We start from the raw sequence: 16,648 nt of genomic DNA, 5'->3' as shown, positions 1-16,648 counted from the left end.
TTTACTATGCCATTGTATACAACAGGAACTGAACAGCCAGAGATTTTGTTATCTATGACAATCTTGAAACCAAACCCCAGCAGATATCAAGGGTCCCCTGTGATGAACTGAGAAGGGTCAAGGATGCAGAGCACTGCAAAGTGGAAGTGGGTAGCTAGTGCACTTCTCAGAGGTGCGGGAGACTGAAGAATGTGTGGCTGATGGCCAGGGCTTGCCACCACCTCTGCTGCTGCCCTGTGCCATATTATTAATAGGGATTCAATAATCTACAGTTTTTTGCCATCCACATGGGATCCTGTAATCTTTACTGGTTGTTGTTGTGTGTATTCAGGCCATTTCCAATTTATGACAACCCTAAGGCAAATCTATTCATAGGGTTTTCTTGACAACTTTCTTCAGGGGGGGGGGGAGGTTGCCACTGCCATCCTCTGAGACTGAGAGTGTGTGACCTGCCCAAAGTCACCCAATGGATTTCCATAGCCAAGCCTGCAAATACCAGGGTCCCACTGTACTCACAAAATATTGACTGACTTAGCTCTAGACCACATTTCTTTGTTTGCTACATCTACATCAAACCTCTCATTCAATGGTGCTTAAGGTGCAATAAATGGCTTGCCTCATTCCTACTTTATTCATACAACAGTCCTCAGAGGTAGGTTCCAGAGAATGACTGGCCCAGTGTGTTTCATGGGTCAGTGGAGACATGAACCTGGAGAGCAAGCCCCAGTCCAGCACCTGAGTTACTACACTTCATTTCTATTATACATTCGCCACACGCATCCTCAGCGTTTGCTGAGCAGGTCAGAAAGAAAGCAATAGGGGTTTACTGCAGCTGAATTAGTCTAGGATGAAAAGCTCCAGAAGAGCAGGGCAGAGCTAGCTACAGCCCCTTCTTGGATGGGCCCCAGGGATGGTCGGCAAGCAAAAACAAAAGCAGATTGCTGTTGCACTACCTCCTCACATGGAACAGTTGTAGAAAGTTGTAGACCAAAAGGGAAACTTTCTCAAGCCCTCCTCACACGTTCTTTCAGTGAACTGGGAAGGTGCTGTGTGAACCACGCTAGCATGCAAAGACAAAGAGGTAGGAGTGCAAATGAAGCAAAGAGAAAGTGGGGGAAAGTTTAACAAAAATGAGCTAAAATCAAGGGAAGGAGAGGTTCTTACATTCCTCTGTTACCTGCTGCTTGATTTCCAATCACATTCTCTCTATTTGCTGCTTCTTTTACTCAGAGAAATCTACTTTACTGGGATCACTTCCCCCCTCCGTACAAATACATGCTTGATTCCCACCCCCCATATAGCATTCATAAAAATATGAAGCACTGGACATTTTCTTAGTCTTTTCTTTCCTGGAATGCATTCCTTAAACTCCCATGCAACATCTCCACAAACCACATTTAATCCCTGCAAAACCTTGGGAAGTGGCCCGGTCAGTGCCACTTCCCCAAGAGCAAGAGCCAGCATGGCATAGCGCTTTGAGTGTTGGACTACGAACTCTTGGAGACCAGGGTTCGATTCCCAGCTTGGCCATGAAACCCAATAGGCGACCCTGGACAAGTCACATACTCTCAGCCTCAAGGGAAAAGTAACAGCAAATCTCTCCTGAACAATCATGCCAAGAAAGCCCCATGATAGGGTTGCCTTAGGGTCGCCATAAGTCAGAAACGACTTGAAGACACACAACAGCAACAACGACAACAAAAGAGAAAGCATGTAAAGGCATGTGCTTCCAATGCAAATTAGCCATGAGGAAAGAGGGACAAGATCATTCTCTGTTCTTTTTGTCAGTTGTGCAGAGATTTCTTTTTTAAAGGCACAAATGCCTCTACACAAGACACACAAGAGTTCTTTTGTCTCTTGGACACTCTATTTCAGGAGTGACCAACTTCCCACCTGTGGCCATTAGAACCCATGTAACCATGGGTCACACACTCCCAACACACAAATACATTGAATTTACTATTGAAACTGCTGTGGCTGTCATCGAAACCCCACTGTGATCAGGAAGGTTTTGAAGGGTTCTGAAAGGATGGAATGGACAGTATCATTTCATACTTAAGCTGAGGTGAGTCTTTTTTTTTAATGCATTCCTTCCATACATTTTTATCTTTGCCAAGAAGATACGAGCATCATACATTAAAATCTTCTAAAGAACCCTATGGAGTATATTAGAGCTAGCTTGCATAAACAGACAACTCCTCAACTTCCCTGCATGTAGAAATCCCCTGTAAGAGGAAATACCAAGAGGAAGGCTGGTCTAGAACTACCTTTCTTCCTGGTTAAAAAAAAATGGACAGAGCAGTGAAATGCAACATCCAATGCATGCTGTCTACAATGGTACAGACCATTCTAGGGATTCAACTTTGTGGGCACAGCAAATCCAAGGAACTAGCAAGAACAGCAAAATTAGGCTAGAGCATAAACCTAGCACATTCTTGGAGAAAGAGCTGCTCTTTTCAATGTTTATACTTTTCAATGGAGAAATATGGTTTCCATTATGTTAGCAACTTTTCCCAGGAATTCCTGGTATCTATTCTCCATTAACCAATTGCCGCTTTTCTTAAATGGATCTTTGAACAGTGGAGAGAACGGAGACATAGAAATACATTAATAAACCAGTTGAAATGAGAAATTAAAAGTGGCATCACAATCTTCTCTTGACAATTTGCCATCCTTTTGTTCTTTGTTCAGCAAGGACCAAATATACTGGGAATGATCAACAAAACCCAGCAATCCCAACAAGTTAGCTCTCATCTCTGGCCTGGGTTGTGCTGAGTATATTCAAGAAAAAACTAAGGCCTGTTACAGACTGCCAAAATAAAGCTGCTTCGGGTCTCTTTGGAGGTATGCTATTTAAATGATGCATGGGTCCTAAGAGTCCGGAGGTCGCGCCAAAGCCACACTCCATTCCTAAGCACTGGAGTGCAGCTTTGGTGCAGCTTCCGGATTCTTAGGATGCATGTATCATTTAAATAGCATACCTCCAAAGAGACCCGAAGCAGCTTTATTTTGGCAGTCTGCAACAGGCCAATGTCAGGATCATTAGCATACTTGATCGATTTCATTTCTTTCTGCTCACAGAATGGCCATGAATTGATAATGGGATCGGGTGAATATATGAATAAATCATTTTTCTTCAACTTCTTATTTAGGCTCCCAATTTTTGCTGTAAGCACATGACGTGTTTTTATTACAAATGCAAGGCATGACTGGTGGAACGTCAAGTTGTGGTTGAAGTTCCCGTATTAGATTCACACATAGTACTTGGTCCTCAGAGTGATTTGTCAGCGCAGCAATCACCCAAGTGACTCCGACCTGAGCATAATATGAGAAGGCTGCTAAAACACAAGAAACTGATCCTTTCTCATTTTCTCCTAACACGTTTCCTTCAAACAAATGAACGCCAATCTTTAATTCTTCGTTATTGTTGTCAGCAGTGTAAGAGTATAAAATAATTGCATGCAGAAACAGAAGAACAGCAAAGAGCTGAGCAAACCATTCATTTGGTATGCTGCTGGGATAAATTAAAAAGACAGCCAGGAACGCCACATTAACAGCTACATGGAATTGTGGACTCGCTCAGAGCATTTGCCATACACATTTTCCTTTTTGTATCTCAAAATGCTGTTGTGAGACTTGATTTCTGAGGGGAAAACCTATAACAATTTTTTTTTAATGTTGCCCAGTGGAAATCAGGAAATTTAATAGAAGAAAGTTGATGTCGTAGGATAGTATGGAATCCCTCTCTAATCTTGGAATGTAATAACCATCTATATTAAGGAAGGTCACACTGTCCTGTTAGTGAAAGGTGGCCAAGAAATAGTTTGTAGTCTGTTTTCAAATTGTATGTTAATGCCAGAGAGAGACCTGTGTGTTGACTGAAGCATATTTGGATTTCAGTTGTTAATTCAAGATTAGCAGCTCCGCTTTCTGCTTGCAGAAGTGTATTTACCTTTGCTATGCTTGGATTGTTTATCGGTAATATAACTGAAATATTGCAAAGGCACCCATAGATTCCAGGATTATGTCATCCAGAGGAAGCTCAGCTCTGTGTTTTGCTTTTGAACATATCACCATACCAGGAATGGGAAGCATGTAATAAGACCTATAGCACTGTTGCCAATGCGAAACTAAGTCTATTTGAAAGCAAATGGGTTTTAAAGGCATGTATGCCTTCTGAATGCACACTTATTATTTGTCCATAGCATAGTAACAGCCATTAAGTGTGCAGATCCTGTAAGAAAAGGCACATGGGTAACCATGTATGTCTCTGAAACACAGGAAGACTGTTATCTGAAATGCACCACTGGCCACTAAAAAGGTAGCCTGAGAATGTTTACTGCCAAATCCATGTGAAACATCCATGTTCAACTCCTGGGGTGGGTGGGGTGGGGGCACTGATACCCATACACACAGCACAGAGGCAACATCAAAATTTACATTATATGCAAGTGTTTTGTTTTCCCATGAGCTGCTTTTTTTTAATGGAATAGCATTATAAACTCTATTCATGGATGGTAATCTATAATCAGACATTCTATTTGCCAACTTCAACATACTGTTACCTGTTTCCGCTGGATGTGTGTAGTCACTCTAAATCATTACAAGACCATGAAGAAAAACAGATATGGCTATTACAACCACTGCATAATCTAGATACAAAACATGGTGGCTGACGGTCCTGAAAATGCAATGTTCCAACAGCAAAAGTATTTATTTTTAGGTAGACACACAGAGACTATGCACAGTGTGTCCATACACAAACACACTGGTTAAGCACATTTGTTGCACAAAACTCAGTACTGTATGGGGGGAAAAATAAGGACTGCTAATTTCCAAACTCTTCAGAAAAATCTGACCACTGTCACCTCTGAAAATCTGGATGACCTTAACACAGTGACCCTATAGAATCTTGACTAGTGGAAATATTAGTTAAAACAGTGCTTCTCAGACTATTTGATGTAGGGGACCAGCAATTATTCCCCCCCCCCCCCCAATATGTCAGGGATCAGCACAGTATTTTCCCCATTGGCTACAACTGTTTCCTTCTTTCCTGGAAACTCACCAGAGATCATCAGTCAATGGCCTGGAGACCAGCAATAGTCCCCTACATTTAATAGCATTAAAACAAAGTACTACTCTCTGAAGTAAATTCATATGAACAGGGTAAGTTGCAAAAGGTTTAAGAAACACTGGTGAGCTCTATTGAAGCACAGGATTGTTGCGATCATTTGTTAGGTTCCTTCAGAAATAGACATAACTTGTCTATAGGAGGCTAAGGAGGAATGAAATCCTCAATATGCATCAGCATATATGCTACTGCCTTCATACCACACAGGGTTTTATTTTAGAAGTCTCACTGCACTGGGAAAGAATTTATGAACATTTAAAATTGCTCATTTTCAGATAGAAGGCAAATATAATTCTTATTGAAGCAATCTAACTGAGATCAATAAACCCCCATTGATTAAAAAGATAAAATATGGTAATGCATAAACCATAGACTTGCTAGGAAAAACAACAATCCTGCCATCCTTAATGAAATGAGCAAAAGAATGTCACAACGTTAACAAAATTAAGATGGTTTTGTCTATCGCAGGATGGTTTTTATACTGGAAAATATGAATTCTGTCCTTTTGTGCTGTCTAGGTATGCAATGAATATGTTTTTCAATTCAGAAATGTTTTAACTTGACTACATGAAGAAAAATATATGTCCTGATAAATCCAGATTTCCAATCAGGCAAGAAAAAAAGAAGCAACTTCTTGTTGTGGGTGTCTGTAATTGAGCCACTTGAGCTATACAATAGTCTAACAAAATCAGTCAGGTGTTTGATGGGCAATGGACTTTAGAATGGGGACAAAAAAACACTTTACTACAAGGTTTGGCACTTCTGCTATGAGGAAAATGGTAAGGACCTGCAATTTTTAATTTAAAAGAGAATGATACAACTACGTATGTTTATAAAATTGGGAATGCTAACTCTTAGAACTCAGGCTCACTGGACAAAATTAAAAAGGCAGAAGATTTAGACCAGGCTTTAAAAAAGCCAGTGTGACATAGTATTTTGACTTTTGGAGTATGACTCTAGAGATCAGGGTTCAATTCCCAGCTCAACTGAGGCACGTTACAGAGCGCCGAAAAGCGGCGCTCTGCCTGTGCCTTCATTAGCTGCGCCGAGAAGCCCCAGCAGCCAAACCGCGAGGCTTCCCGGCGCAGCTAAAAGGAAGCGCCAAAATGGCGCTTCTCTATGCATCACGGCTATGACGCTGCAAGGTGCCAATGGCGCACTCGTAATGTCATATGCGCTGCGTGATGTGCGGACGCAGTGCGTCCGTTACGTAAAGATGGTGGCCCCCGTGTGGAATGGGCACCGCCATTTTGTACGGGCCCAGTCCGTATTAGGGTTAACTAACTCTAATACGTCCTAGGGACGTACTTTGTGCCCGTTTGTAACGGGCCTATGAAACTTACTGGGCAAGTCACATGCTCTCGGCCTCAGGGGAAGGCAATGGCAAACCTCCTCTGAACAAATCTTGCCAAGAAACTCCCATTATAGGGTTGCCTTAGGGTTGCCATAAGTTGGAAATGACTTGAAGGTACATAACAACAACTAATTTAAAAAGCATTTCTTCATAGAGGACTAAACTCAATGCAGAGGCAAGCCTAAGCCAATTGAGTCTGTTGCTTATGCCAAAACTTACAGGCAGATAACCAAACTGTGAGTTGTCTTTCTGGTTTATTTCCCTCAATCCTGCTGTGAGGTTCTGTATCAGGATGGACAGCTGGAGAGGAAAAACCATGTTGTGATTATTCAGTTCACACCACACAACAAGCCGTGGTTTAAGCAAGCAAGGGAATGTAAGCCAGCAACAAATCATGGGTTCTGATTCTAGCTTCAGGCTGACTAACACGGCTTGTTAGCAGAGATATTTAACAAACCAGATTTTCAACAAACCTTTCCATGTCTTGTTGAGTGTGTAACATGAAGATTTTCATCTAAGACAATCTTCAGCATTAGAGAATGATAGTGCCTATAGATGCTATCAGGATATATAGCACTCAAATCTAAAATTCATATCTTCACCTACTAGGGTGGTGACATCTTTATGAAGAGAACACACAGGAGCCAAGATCCTTTTTCCTCATTCCGTAACGTAAAATCATGGAAGTGTAGCACAATGTAGTACAGCAGAACATGAATGTACTATTGCACTGCCAAACAGGGACATAGCCAAGGGGGGGGGGTCTTGGGGTCCGGACCCCCCCTTCCATTAGAAAAATGAATGGTGTGTGCTGCTGCGCTGCCGCACCCAAGCCCCATTATAATGGTGGCACTTAGTCTGGACCCCCCCTTCCTAAAATCCTAGCTACGTCCCTGTGCCAAATATACAGCAAATTGTATAGTGGGTGTATAGGACCACACTTACCAAACCCCCTTCCTCATGCCCACTGTTTAATGCGTTTGCTGTTTCCCTCATAATTTTATACTATGTCGTAATTTTAAAAACTGTTTACTTTTTTAATTGTATTACTTTAATTGTTTTTACAGTGGTGTGTGTGTGTGTGTGTGTGTGTGTGTGTGTGTGTGTGTGTGTTGTGAGCTGTCTTGGGTCCCAACTTGGGAGAAAGGTGGGATAAAAATAAAAATAAAATAAAATAATTAAATAAATTCCCCCCTGAGAAAGTGCCCTTTCTCTCTTTTTTTCTGTTAAAAGTTGGCTCCCAGACTTGAGACTCAACTTGAGATTTAATTTGAAAATTTATGGCAATGACTTGAGGCTCGATTTGAGATTTGGGGTAAAACAAATTGTGCATACCTCAGTTTCTACAAATTGCACACACACAGAGAGAAGGGAGAACCTTTTCCCTTTAGTTTCAAGATTTTCAAAAAATACTTAATCTCTAGATGTGGTTAGATCAAAAGGGAAAGATTTCTGTATATCTTATATCTCCAATGAAATCAATGTTTTAATTCTATGCAAGCAAACCTATGCACACAATCACACACATATTATAGATCCAATCTATACCTAAACCCAAGAAATTATATTCTGAGAGAAAGAATAAATTCTGAATGAGTTAAGGTTCATGATCCAAAGGGAAGCTATGTTTCATGTCGCTTAACTGGATTGATCATTATCATTCAAAGTGTGCATACGTATTCCCCTAAGAACATGGACTGGCTCATCACCTCCAGTCTTTAAATTAAATGAAGATCAACCACTGGCAAAGACTGCCATCTTATATTCTATAATACATTAGAAATGAAAAATGGGGCAGAGTCCAGCAGCACTGGCTGATATTACTAAAGTTATTTTGAAAGTAACATACAAAGGAAGAATACTAAAAACACAACTTAACATTGGGCCCAAACAGACAGGCCAAAATAAAGCTGCTTCGGGTCACTTTGGAAGTGTGCTGTTTAAATGACGCATACATCCTAAGAGGCCAGAAGCCGTGCCATAGCCATGCTCCAGTCCTTAAGGACTGGAATACAGTTTTGGCACAGCTTCTGGCCTCTTAAGATACATGTGTCATTTAAACAGCATACCTCCAAAGTGACCCGAAGCAGCTTTATTTTGGCCTGTCTGTTCGGGCCCAATGTCAACCAACTTTATCTTCATTACCAATGTGTTTTCAAAGTGGCCCTTCCCTTAAATACATTTTAGGTATGATCTTGTGAACACTTTATTCCCGTCCCATAATTGCTAATAATCAGAATACATTGCTCTTCCCAAACTCCACCCCCCATTTAATTCTTCCACTTAAAGCAAAAGCAAAAAACCTCAGAAAACTCTATAATCAAATACATACATTAATCTGACTTGTCTCACTTTCAAAGATTTGCTATTTGACTCTCCATGTTGCTGTGAGAAGGAACCTGTCACCATGCAAAATATGTATCTGCTAAACTGAGAATTTTGTTATTGCAAAGAAGAGAATCACAACATTATTTTCAGCAGTAATTTCTTAGCAGAGATATCAGAATCAAGAAAACACTTCTCATGTAGGCATATGAACAAGGAAGCTCTTGGGCTCCGATGTGTGAGTGTGCATGTGTCCACCTGTCAACTTATGGCACCCCATTAATTTGACAGGGTTTCCTTAGGCAAGGAATTGTAAGTGATGGCTTTGCCAGTTCCTTCCTCTGAAATATAACCTGAAATATAACAGCACCTGTGATTCATTTAAATTTACATTTAAATGTGTAAATTTACAGCGCTTTATAAATAAAGGTTAATAATAATTCACTGGTTAACCCTGCTTAGTTTCCAAGATCAGAGAGGATCTGGTGCCTTTAGCATATTTAAGCTTGGGCTCAGACTGGGATCTAGCAAATTAACTAGGACTCTGCTTTAGGAGAGAGTCACAGAAAGGAATGACTGGTAGACAAACTAACTAGCCAAGTGTAGTATAAATATTAGGAATGTGGACTTTTGGACTTGTTGCTTTCTTGTCTGATAAAAATTTAGGCCACAGCTCCTCCAGCATTTCCATCTTCTTACTTCCACTTCAAACAGTAACTGGAGCCTGGGATGGAAAACCACATTCTTCCTATTTAGACTCAAGTATACCAGGCCTGGCCCTGCCAACATCTCATATCAATGTCGATGAACAACAACCCTAGTTGGAGCAGAAAATGAAAATGTCTATCTTACAGAACATGTAAGATTCAAAGGATTGAATTCCATATGTAGAAGGCACCAGCATGTACCCTTGCATGTGTGTGTATATATATGCCCAGTGACCTTCTATAAAGAAAAATATATTGCTTCCAATTTTTGTAGGTGCAAAGACAGGTCAGCCAATTTGAGTTGCTGTGGTTTATTTATTTTTAAAATGGGCTGTATACAATTTTGTAAAATTTTACATTTCTTGAGAGAGAAAAAAGTTATTCTTTACTCTTCAGGAATACAGAATGCTTGTTGCTGTTGTGTGCCTTCAAGTCATTTTTGACTTATGATGGCCCTAAGGCAAACCTATCATGGAGGTTTCTTGGCAAAATTTGTGAAGATTTGCCACTGCCTTCTCCTGAGGCTGAGGGAGTGTGACTTGCCCAAGGTCCCCCAGTGGGTTTCATGGCCAAGCTGGGAATCGACCTCTGGTCTCCAGAGTTGTAGTCCAACACTCAAACCACTACACCAAGCTGGCTCTTAATACAGGATAAAGAATTACAGAATCATAGAATCATAGAGTTGGAAGAGACCACAAAGGCCATCCAGTCCAACCCTTGCCATGCAGGAACTCTCAATCAAAGCATCCCCAACAGATGGCCATCCAGCCTCTGTTTAAAGGCTTCCAAGGAAGGAGACTCCACTACATTCTGGAGTGTTCCACTGTCGAACAGCCCTTACTGTTAGGAAGTTCCTCCTAATGTTGAGGTGGAATCTCTTTTCCTGCAGCTTGCATCCATTGTTCCGTGTTCTATAACAGTTTATAAATAAGTGTTTCCCTTCATCTAACACTCACAGTATTCATATGTGTGTGCTTGCACACACACACCACCTTCAGTGTGTGCAGGAGAAGAGCAGACATGATTTCAGAAGGCAAAGGCAGCATGTGTAGCTCCTTGAAAGCTACACAGATACATCTCTCTGTAGGACAAGATCCTAGTAACTACTCACATTACATTATTGGACCGAAAAGTTTTATCCAAGTTGTGTTTTCATTAGAATTTCCCCCTTTTTGATTCCCATTGTCCTGGTCAACAAATTTAAGAACCTGCATGGCCAGTGACCCTCCTGGTGCCAGAGGGGAGAGAAAAAGCTCTTGGCTATCAAGCAGTTCCATTGAGAGATAAGATTCAGGTAGCCAGGAGATTACTTGCAGGGAGTGCATAGATAGTCTGATAGTCTGTCTTTAACACGCACATATTAAAGAAAAGAGATATCAGACCTTTTTTGTCTAATCATCTTTACTGTATTCTTCCAACATGATTTCAATATGTACTTATTATGCCCATGCTCTTTATTGCTACTTCCCACAAAGATAGTGAGAGACAGTGAAAAGGGGGAGAGAGGGAGGAGAGAAGGCAAGAGTTAGTGGAACAGTTCACAGGTAACACAGCGTGTTTAAAATTTTAAAAGGGGGGGAAAGGCTGGGAATGGAACCTAAGGAGGAAAGCTTGCCGACTTAATCCAGCAGCTAATTTCAAAAGTTAACTCCTTCCCTCGAGATGCTGAGAAAGAAGCTCAAACCCTGAACTTCAGGTCAAATACTGAAGTCTGGCAACCCTGTTCCGGCCCCATAGGCACAACAATGTACTGTGAGCCTCCAGGGCAGGAGGAGAGCTGGGGTAGCCATAAACATTCTCGCCCACAGTGAAATGCCTTTTTAAAGAGTTGTTATTTTCACCACTACTCCTGTTCGAATACATTTTTATGAAACTTTAAAATGCACCAGAGTAAGAAAGCACTTGCTTCCTGAGTGTGGAAGGGAAAATGAGACATCTAGGACATTTTAACTTACAGTGACTTTGAGCTGCTTTAGACAAACAAAGCCCAAGAATGAGCATATGGAGAGGGGGGGAGTCAAAATACTGTATTTGAAACAAAGAAAACAGCTTTATTTTGATTTCAACCTTATCCCACCCCCAAACAATAGGGGAAAATGTAAACTATATCCACTACTTACTCCTTTGGCTCTCAAACTCTAAACATATTTACTCAATTAGTCAGTCCCACTGAATTGAACAGATTGTATTTTCAGATGTTAAGACCAAGATAAGAAAGAGACATTGCCCCCATCACAATGATACGAATAAAACTTTGCTATATAAAGCCAAGATCAACAGCACTGCCTGGGGACTTATATTTGAACGACTACTTCATTATTCCATACTGAAATAGGTATACTGACATCACAGGGAAAAAAGTCTACATAATGTGGAATTTCCATAAATGAGGCACCTAAGACTCCGAGTTACACAAGCTCTTGCCTTTGCAGTTAGCTTTTGGGAATTTGCAGTTATTAACATTTCCCTAAAATGAACAATCCAAATGATTGAAAACATTCAATCACCGTGAATCTTTTCAAATTTTTAAAACCATCATTTTTTTTAAATGGCCTCAAGAAAGTGATCATATCGAACAAGTATCTGGTGAAATGCAGAGATGAAGTTAGCAGCAGCAGCTACCTTCTGAGCATCCTCAAACTCCAGAAAGCACTACTTGGATGCGCATCATAGCATTTGGAGCTAGAAAAGGAAGAAAAGACAACGACTGACCAGAAGTTTCCAAAGCTGAAGTGCCAGAGTTTCTCATAAATTAATCATGTAGTAACTGACAGTATCTGTACTCGGATCTTATTTATAGAATTTAAAATGGCCAGTAGTTGAACTAAAAATAGACCCAGATTCAAGCTTATGCACAAGCCTTGACTCCAACCCTACTAGTGTGTGCATTGGCCCAGGTTTCTTTTCAGGTCAGGAAAGACCTTCTGTGTATGTTCAGAGGAGCATTACTTAAATTCACATAATCTGCAGCATTGCAATAAATTCCAGGGCTGAAATCAAATGACAGCCAACACTCAGTTCAATTGCTGAAGCTACTTCTCTTTTAAACAGGACACCCAGCCTTGCTGAGAGCGCCTCAAAAGTTAAATACCACATGGAAATTCCAGTACAAAACGAAGAGGCGAACATTCATTTTCAGAACAGAAATTCCCATAGTTTCCCATCACAAATTGCTTATGTTTCCAGAACGAAGTTATGACTAATATGAAACACAACCTTGTGAAGAGCTCCGACGCTTTCTTTAGAAAGTATGCCGATCACTAGAGGGAAGAAGAGAAAGCCGAAATATGATCCTATAGACTCACTACCACGCACTGCACATTGTGAATCAATCTCTAACAATATTTTAATCCTACTCGCAATTAACACAGGATGGTAACACCTTCTTCCATAGGCTAGGGATGAATCAACTTGTTCGTAACTGGGCAGTGCTCCCTAGGTCTTGGTTATAACCAAATTCATATACATACATAGAAGGAGAGAAAAGATTTTACTTTTCTCTTTCTCCTGGCATCCATATGAGAACAGAGGTAGTGGTAAACCTCAAATCTCACAAATAGGAAGGAGAAATAAGGCAACCGGCAAAGTTTAAGAAGTCTGGGAAAGTCAGAGGAAACAAGAAAGAGAAGCTGTCACCATTCCCCAAGTACAGAGTGGCACACCCAGTGGAGCAATGTGTAAACAGCAAACAAACAAAACTAGCCATAGTTTGAGTCTGGATCAATTCATATGAATATGTTTACTGGGGAACCTTTTTCTGCAAGTCTTCTAAAAGATGAAAACACACAAGTACACACACACACAAACATTTCCTCTTGCAGAAGATGGAAAAGGTAGGTGTCCTCCAAAGCAGGCAAGATTCCAACCTGGAAGACAACAGTTGCCAAACCAGAGCTGAACTGTCACAAATCACAAAGTATAGTTTATAAACTCAAGGGGATTTTTGCAATGCTGTGCAGAATGGGCAGAACGCCTCTAGCTACTGAAAAACGTCTAGGTCAACATAGGGTTTTGGTCCTCCTTGAAATCTGCTAGACATTTCACTAAACGGCAACAACTCCAGAAAAGCGAGAAATTCAAACATGAAGCCAGAGTAACTAAAAAAAACCCACCCCCCCCCCCGAACAATAGTGTTATTTGTGTTTGGAAGATCAGTTCACAACTGAGAAACCAGTTCACCCAACTTGTTTAAGGATCCCATCCACTGACAACTGAACAAATTGTCTTTCCTCCCGGACAACTTTTATGTGGGTGCATGACTTCAAAAACCATGCAGCAGCAGCAGCAGAGATTTCACAAAATATGCCTCCTTGCCGAAAAAGATATTCACTTTTACAGGAGGCATTTCGCTTCTCACAAGACATATCTCTCCCAATTGCATCTCTGCAAAGGGAACTTGGAAAGGAACAAAAAAGTAGCTCCAGTGGGCTGCTGAAGATGCATGAGGAAGAGAGGCACTTTTTCCAACATTTGACTGCAAGGGGCAGCTTTAAGATTCAGGTGGCAGCATAAGCCCAGTATTTATATTTTGCTTTTCAGTGAGCCTCTCGCACTGTCCACAGCTATGCCTACCATCCAGCACATGCATGCACACATGCATGCCCCCCCCATACCCACGTACACACCATGGTACAAAATCACTGCCCAGAGTCTACACAGCAAGGCAACAAAACAAAACATCAGGATCCTTTGTGAAGGGACTACCCTTTCGCTTGTTCACAACATTAGATATTCACACATCCCCCAAGTTTGACCAACTCTAGATCTCTCCTCTCATCTTTCATACTTGGTAGATGGGTGGGGAGGGGGGAGGCAGTGTAAGTAACCCATTCACCTCAAAAGGGCAACTCTGTTAAAAAACAAAACAAAAGGGAGACTGGATCATCAAGAAAAACCTTTGGAACTGGACAAGTGCCCCTGAGGTCTGGCAAAATCATCACCGGTGTGTCTATGTATGCATGCATACATACACATACATGAATACACATGCATACAATCAGAGCTGAACTGTCACAAATCACAAAGTATAGTAACTCAAAGGGATTTTTGCAGTGTGTGTGTGTATGTATATATATAGAGAGAGAGAGTTGGAAGAGACCTCAAGGGCCATCCAAACCAACCCCCTGCCATGCAGGAACCTAGTTTCATTGCAGGACGGCCAGAGTTCGAATCCTGACTCAACCACTGGCGGCGGCAGGGGGGTGATCTTAAAGAGTTTATCACACAAAGGAGATTGGGAGTTTATCCTGCGCATGTCCTGGAAAACCGTGTGATTATGCGAAACGATTTCGCACAGCGTCACCCAAAGGTGCGTGTTGGACACGCAAACTTTTCACTTTCGGGATTCCAGTGACAATGCCTTTCCGGTTTGCGCAATGGCATGTGATGACCATTCGCGCCCTTACCCACCGTTTCCACTTTATTTGTGGGATGCTTTAAAGGAATGCAGAAAGCAGCCCTGGGGAGATAAACATTAGGTAGGTCACACTCTCTCAGCCTCAGTGGGTAGTCCTGGCAAACTACCCCCAGAAGCCCAACATGCCATGCATAGAAAACCCTATGCCAGAAGTTGGAGGGCACATCACCACAACATCAGACAGAGAGACAGATTAAAGAAAGAGAGATAGATAGAAAGAGAGAGAGAGAGAGAGAGATAGAAGATAGATGGATGGATGGATGGATAGATAGATAGATAGATAGATAGATAGATAGATAGATAGATAGATAGATAGATAGATAGATAGATAGATAGATAGATAGATAAAGTATCTTCAGACTTGGCACTGCAAGGAAACAAGTGGTGCAGTACCTTTGGCTCAAAAGACAAAATTCAGATGACAACCCTCCCCTGCAAGGAGCTGAGGAGTTTTCTTGCAAGGGTCCCAGGTTCGAATCTCCTGCCTCTCCAAGGATGAGATCTTGGAAGCTTTGGAAGGAGAGGCAGGCAACTAAAGGGGGGGGGATCAAGCCCCGAAAGGGGACTCCTACTCACCTCGGTGCGAGCCTGGAGCCTCTTGTTCATCTCATAGACGCGGTACTCGGGCTGGACCATGTAAGGCGTGTGTCTCCGGTAGAAGGGCCCGAAAGGCGAGGAGTAGAAAGGGTCGTGGGGCGTGCTGGACATCTTCCTTCTCCTGGCCTGGCTGCTCAAAGCAGAGCAAGAGGAGGAGGAGGAGGAGGAAGAGAGGCTCAAGGCACCGCCGAGCAGGAGCTGCCCGATCTCCCTGGAGCCGAGCACATGGGCTCTGATGATGATGATGATGGTGATGATGATGATCAGAGAGAGAGAGTTTGAGAAGGAGAAAAGTCCAGCCTCAGAAGAGGAAGCAGACCAGGGAGGAAAGGAGGGAGATGGAGGAGGGGAAGGAGGGAGGAAGCGCCAGGCAAAGGTGGCTTTGGCGGAGAGGCGGAGAGATTCAGAGAGAGAGAAAGAGAGGGAGAGAGAGAAAGAGAGAGAGAGAGAGAGTGGGCTTGGTTTGGTGTTGTTTTTTTTCCAAAAGCACACTGCCATCAGGGATCACTTCCTCTTTGCGTCCTCTTTTTGTGAGCCGCCTTGGGTCCCTTTCTGGGAGACAGGCGGTAGAGAAATCGAATTAGTCCGTTAATCAAGACCACCCTGGAGCCTCTTTAATAAATTAATCAATCAAGACCATACTGGAGCACACACACACACTCTGCCATTAGGGATGCTCTTTTTGGCGAGCCGCCTTGGGTCCCTTTCTGGGAGAAAGGCGGTAGAGCAATCCAATCAATGCATTAATAAAGACCATCCCGGAGCCTCTTTCTCGTAGGGAGGCTGCTCAGGCTGCCTGGTTGCTGGGGATGCCCCCCCAGCCCAAACTCTATGGAGTTGGAAGAGAGGGATCCCAAGGGTCATCCAGTCCAACCCCATTCTGCCATGCAGGAACTCTCAGTCAAAGCATACCCAAAAGATGGCCACCCAGCCTCTGCTCAAAGACCTCCATAGAAGGAGACTCCACCACTCTCTGAGGGAGTGGGTTCCCCTGTTGAACAGCTGTTCAAAGTTTATTTTAGGTGGAGTCTCTTTTCCTGGAGCTTGCATCCATTGTTCTATCTTCTAGTCTCTGGAGCAGCAGAAAACAAGCTAGCTCCCTCCTCAATGTGACATCC

At 42.2% G+C, this 16,648-nt stretch overlaps 1 protein-coding gene across 1 annotated transcript in view; it reads right to left on the bottom strand.

Annotated features, from left to right (window-relative positions):
- LDB2 (LIM domain binding 2) overlaps positions 1–15,945 on the bottom strand; it is a 194,610-nt gene extending 178,665 nt beyond the window's left edge. The window contains 1 exon segment of the mRNA XM_042470595.1: positions 15,510–15,945. Within this exon segment, the coding sequence (XP_042326529.1) occupies positions 15,510–15,641 (132 nt within the window). The 5' untranslated portion in view covers positions 15,642–15,945.
- Positions 15,946–16,648: the final 703 nt, after the last annotated feature.

Source organism: Sceloporus undulatus, chromosome 5 (genome assembly GCF_019175285.1).
Source record: "Sceloporus undulatus isolate JIND9_A2432 ecotype Alabama chromosome 5, SceUnd_v1.1, whole genome shotgun sequence".
NCBI lineage: Eukaryota > Metazoa > Chordata > Lepidosauria > Squamata > Phrynosomatidae > Sceloporus > Sceloporus undulatus.
The sequence above is the reverse complement of the archived record's forward strand: the minus strand, read 5'-3'. Positions and strand labels throughout refer to the sequence as shown.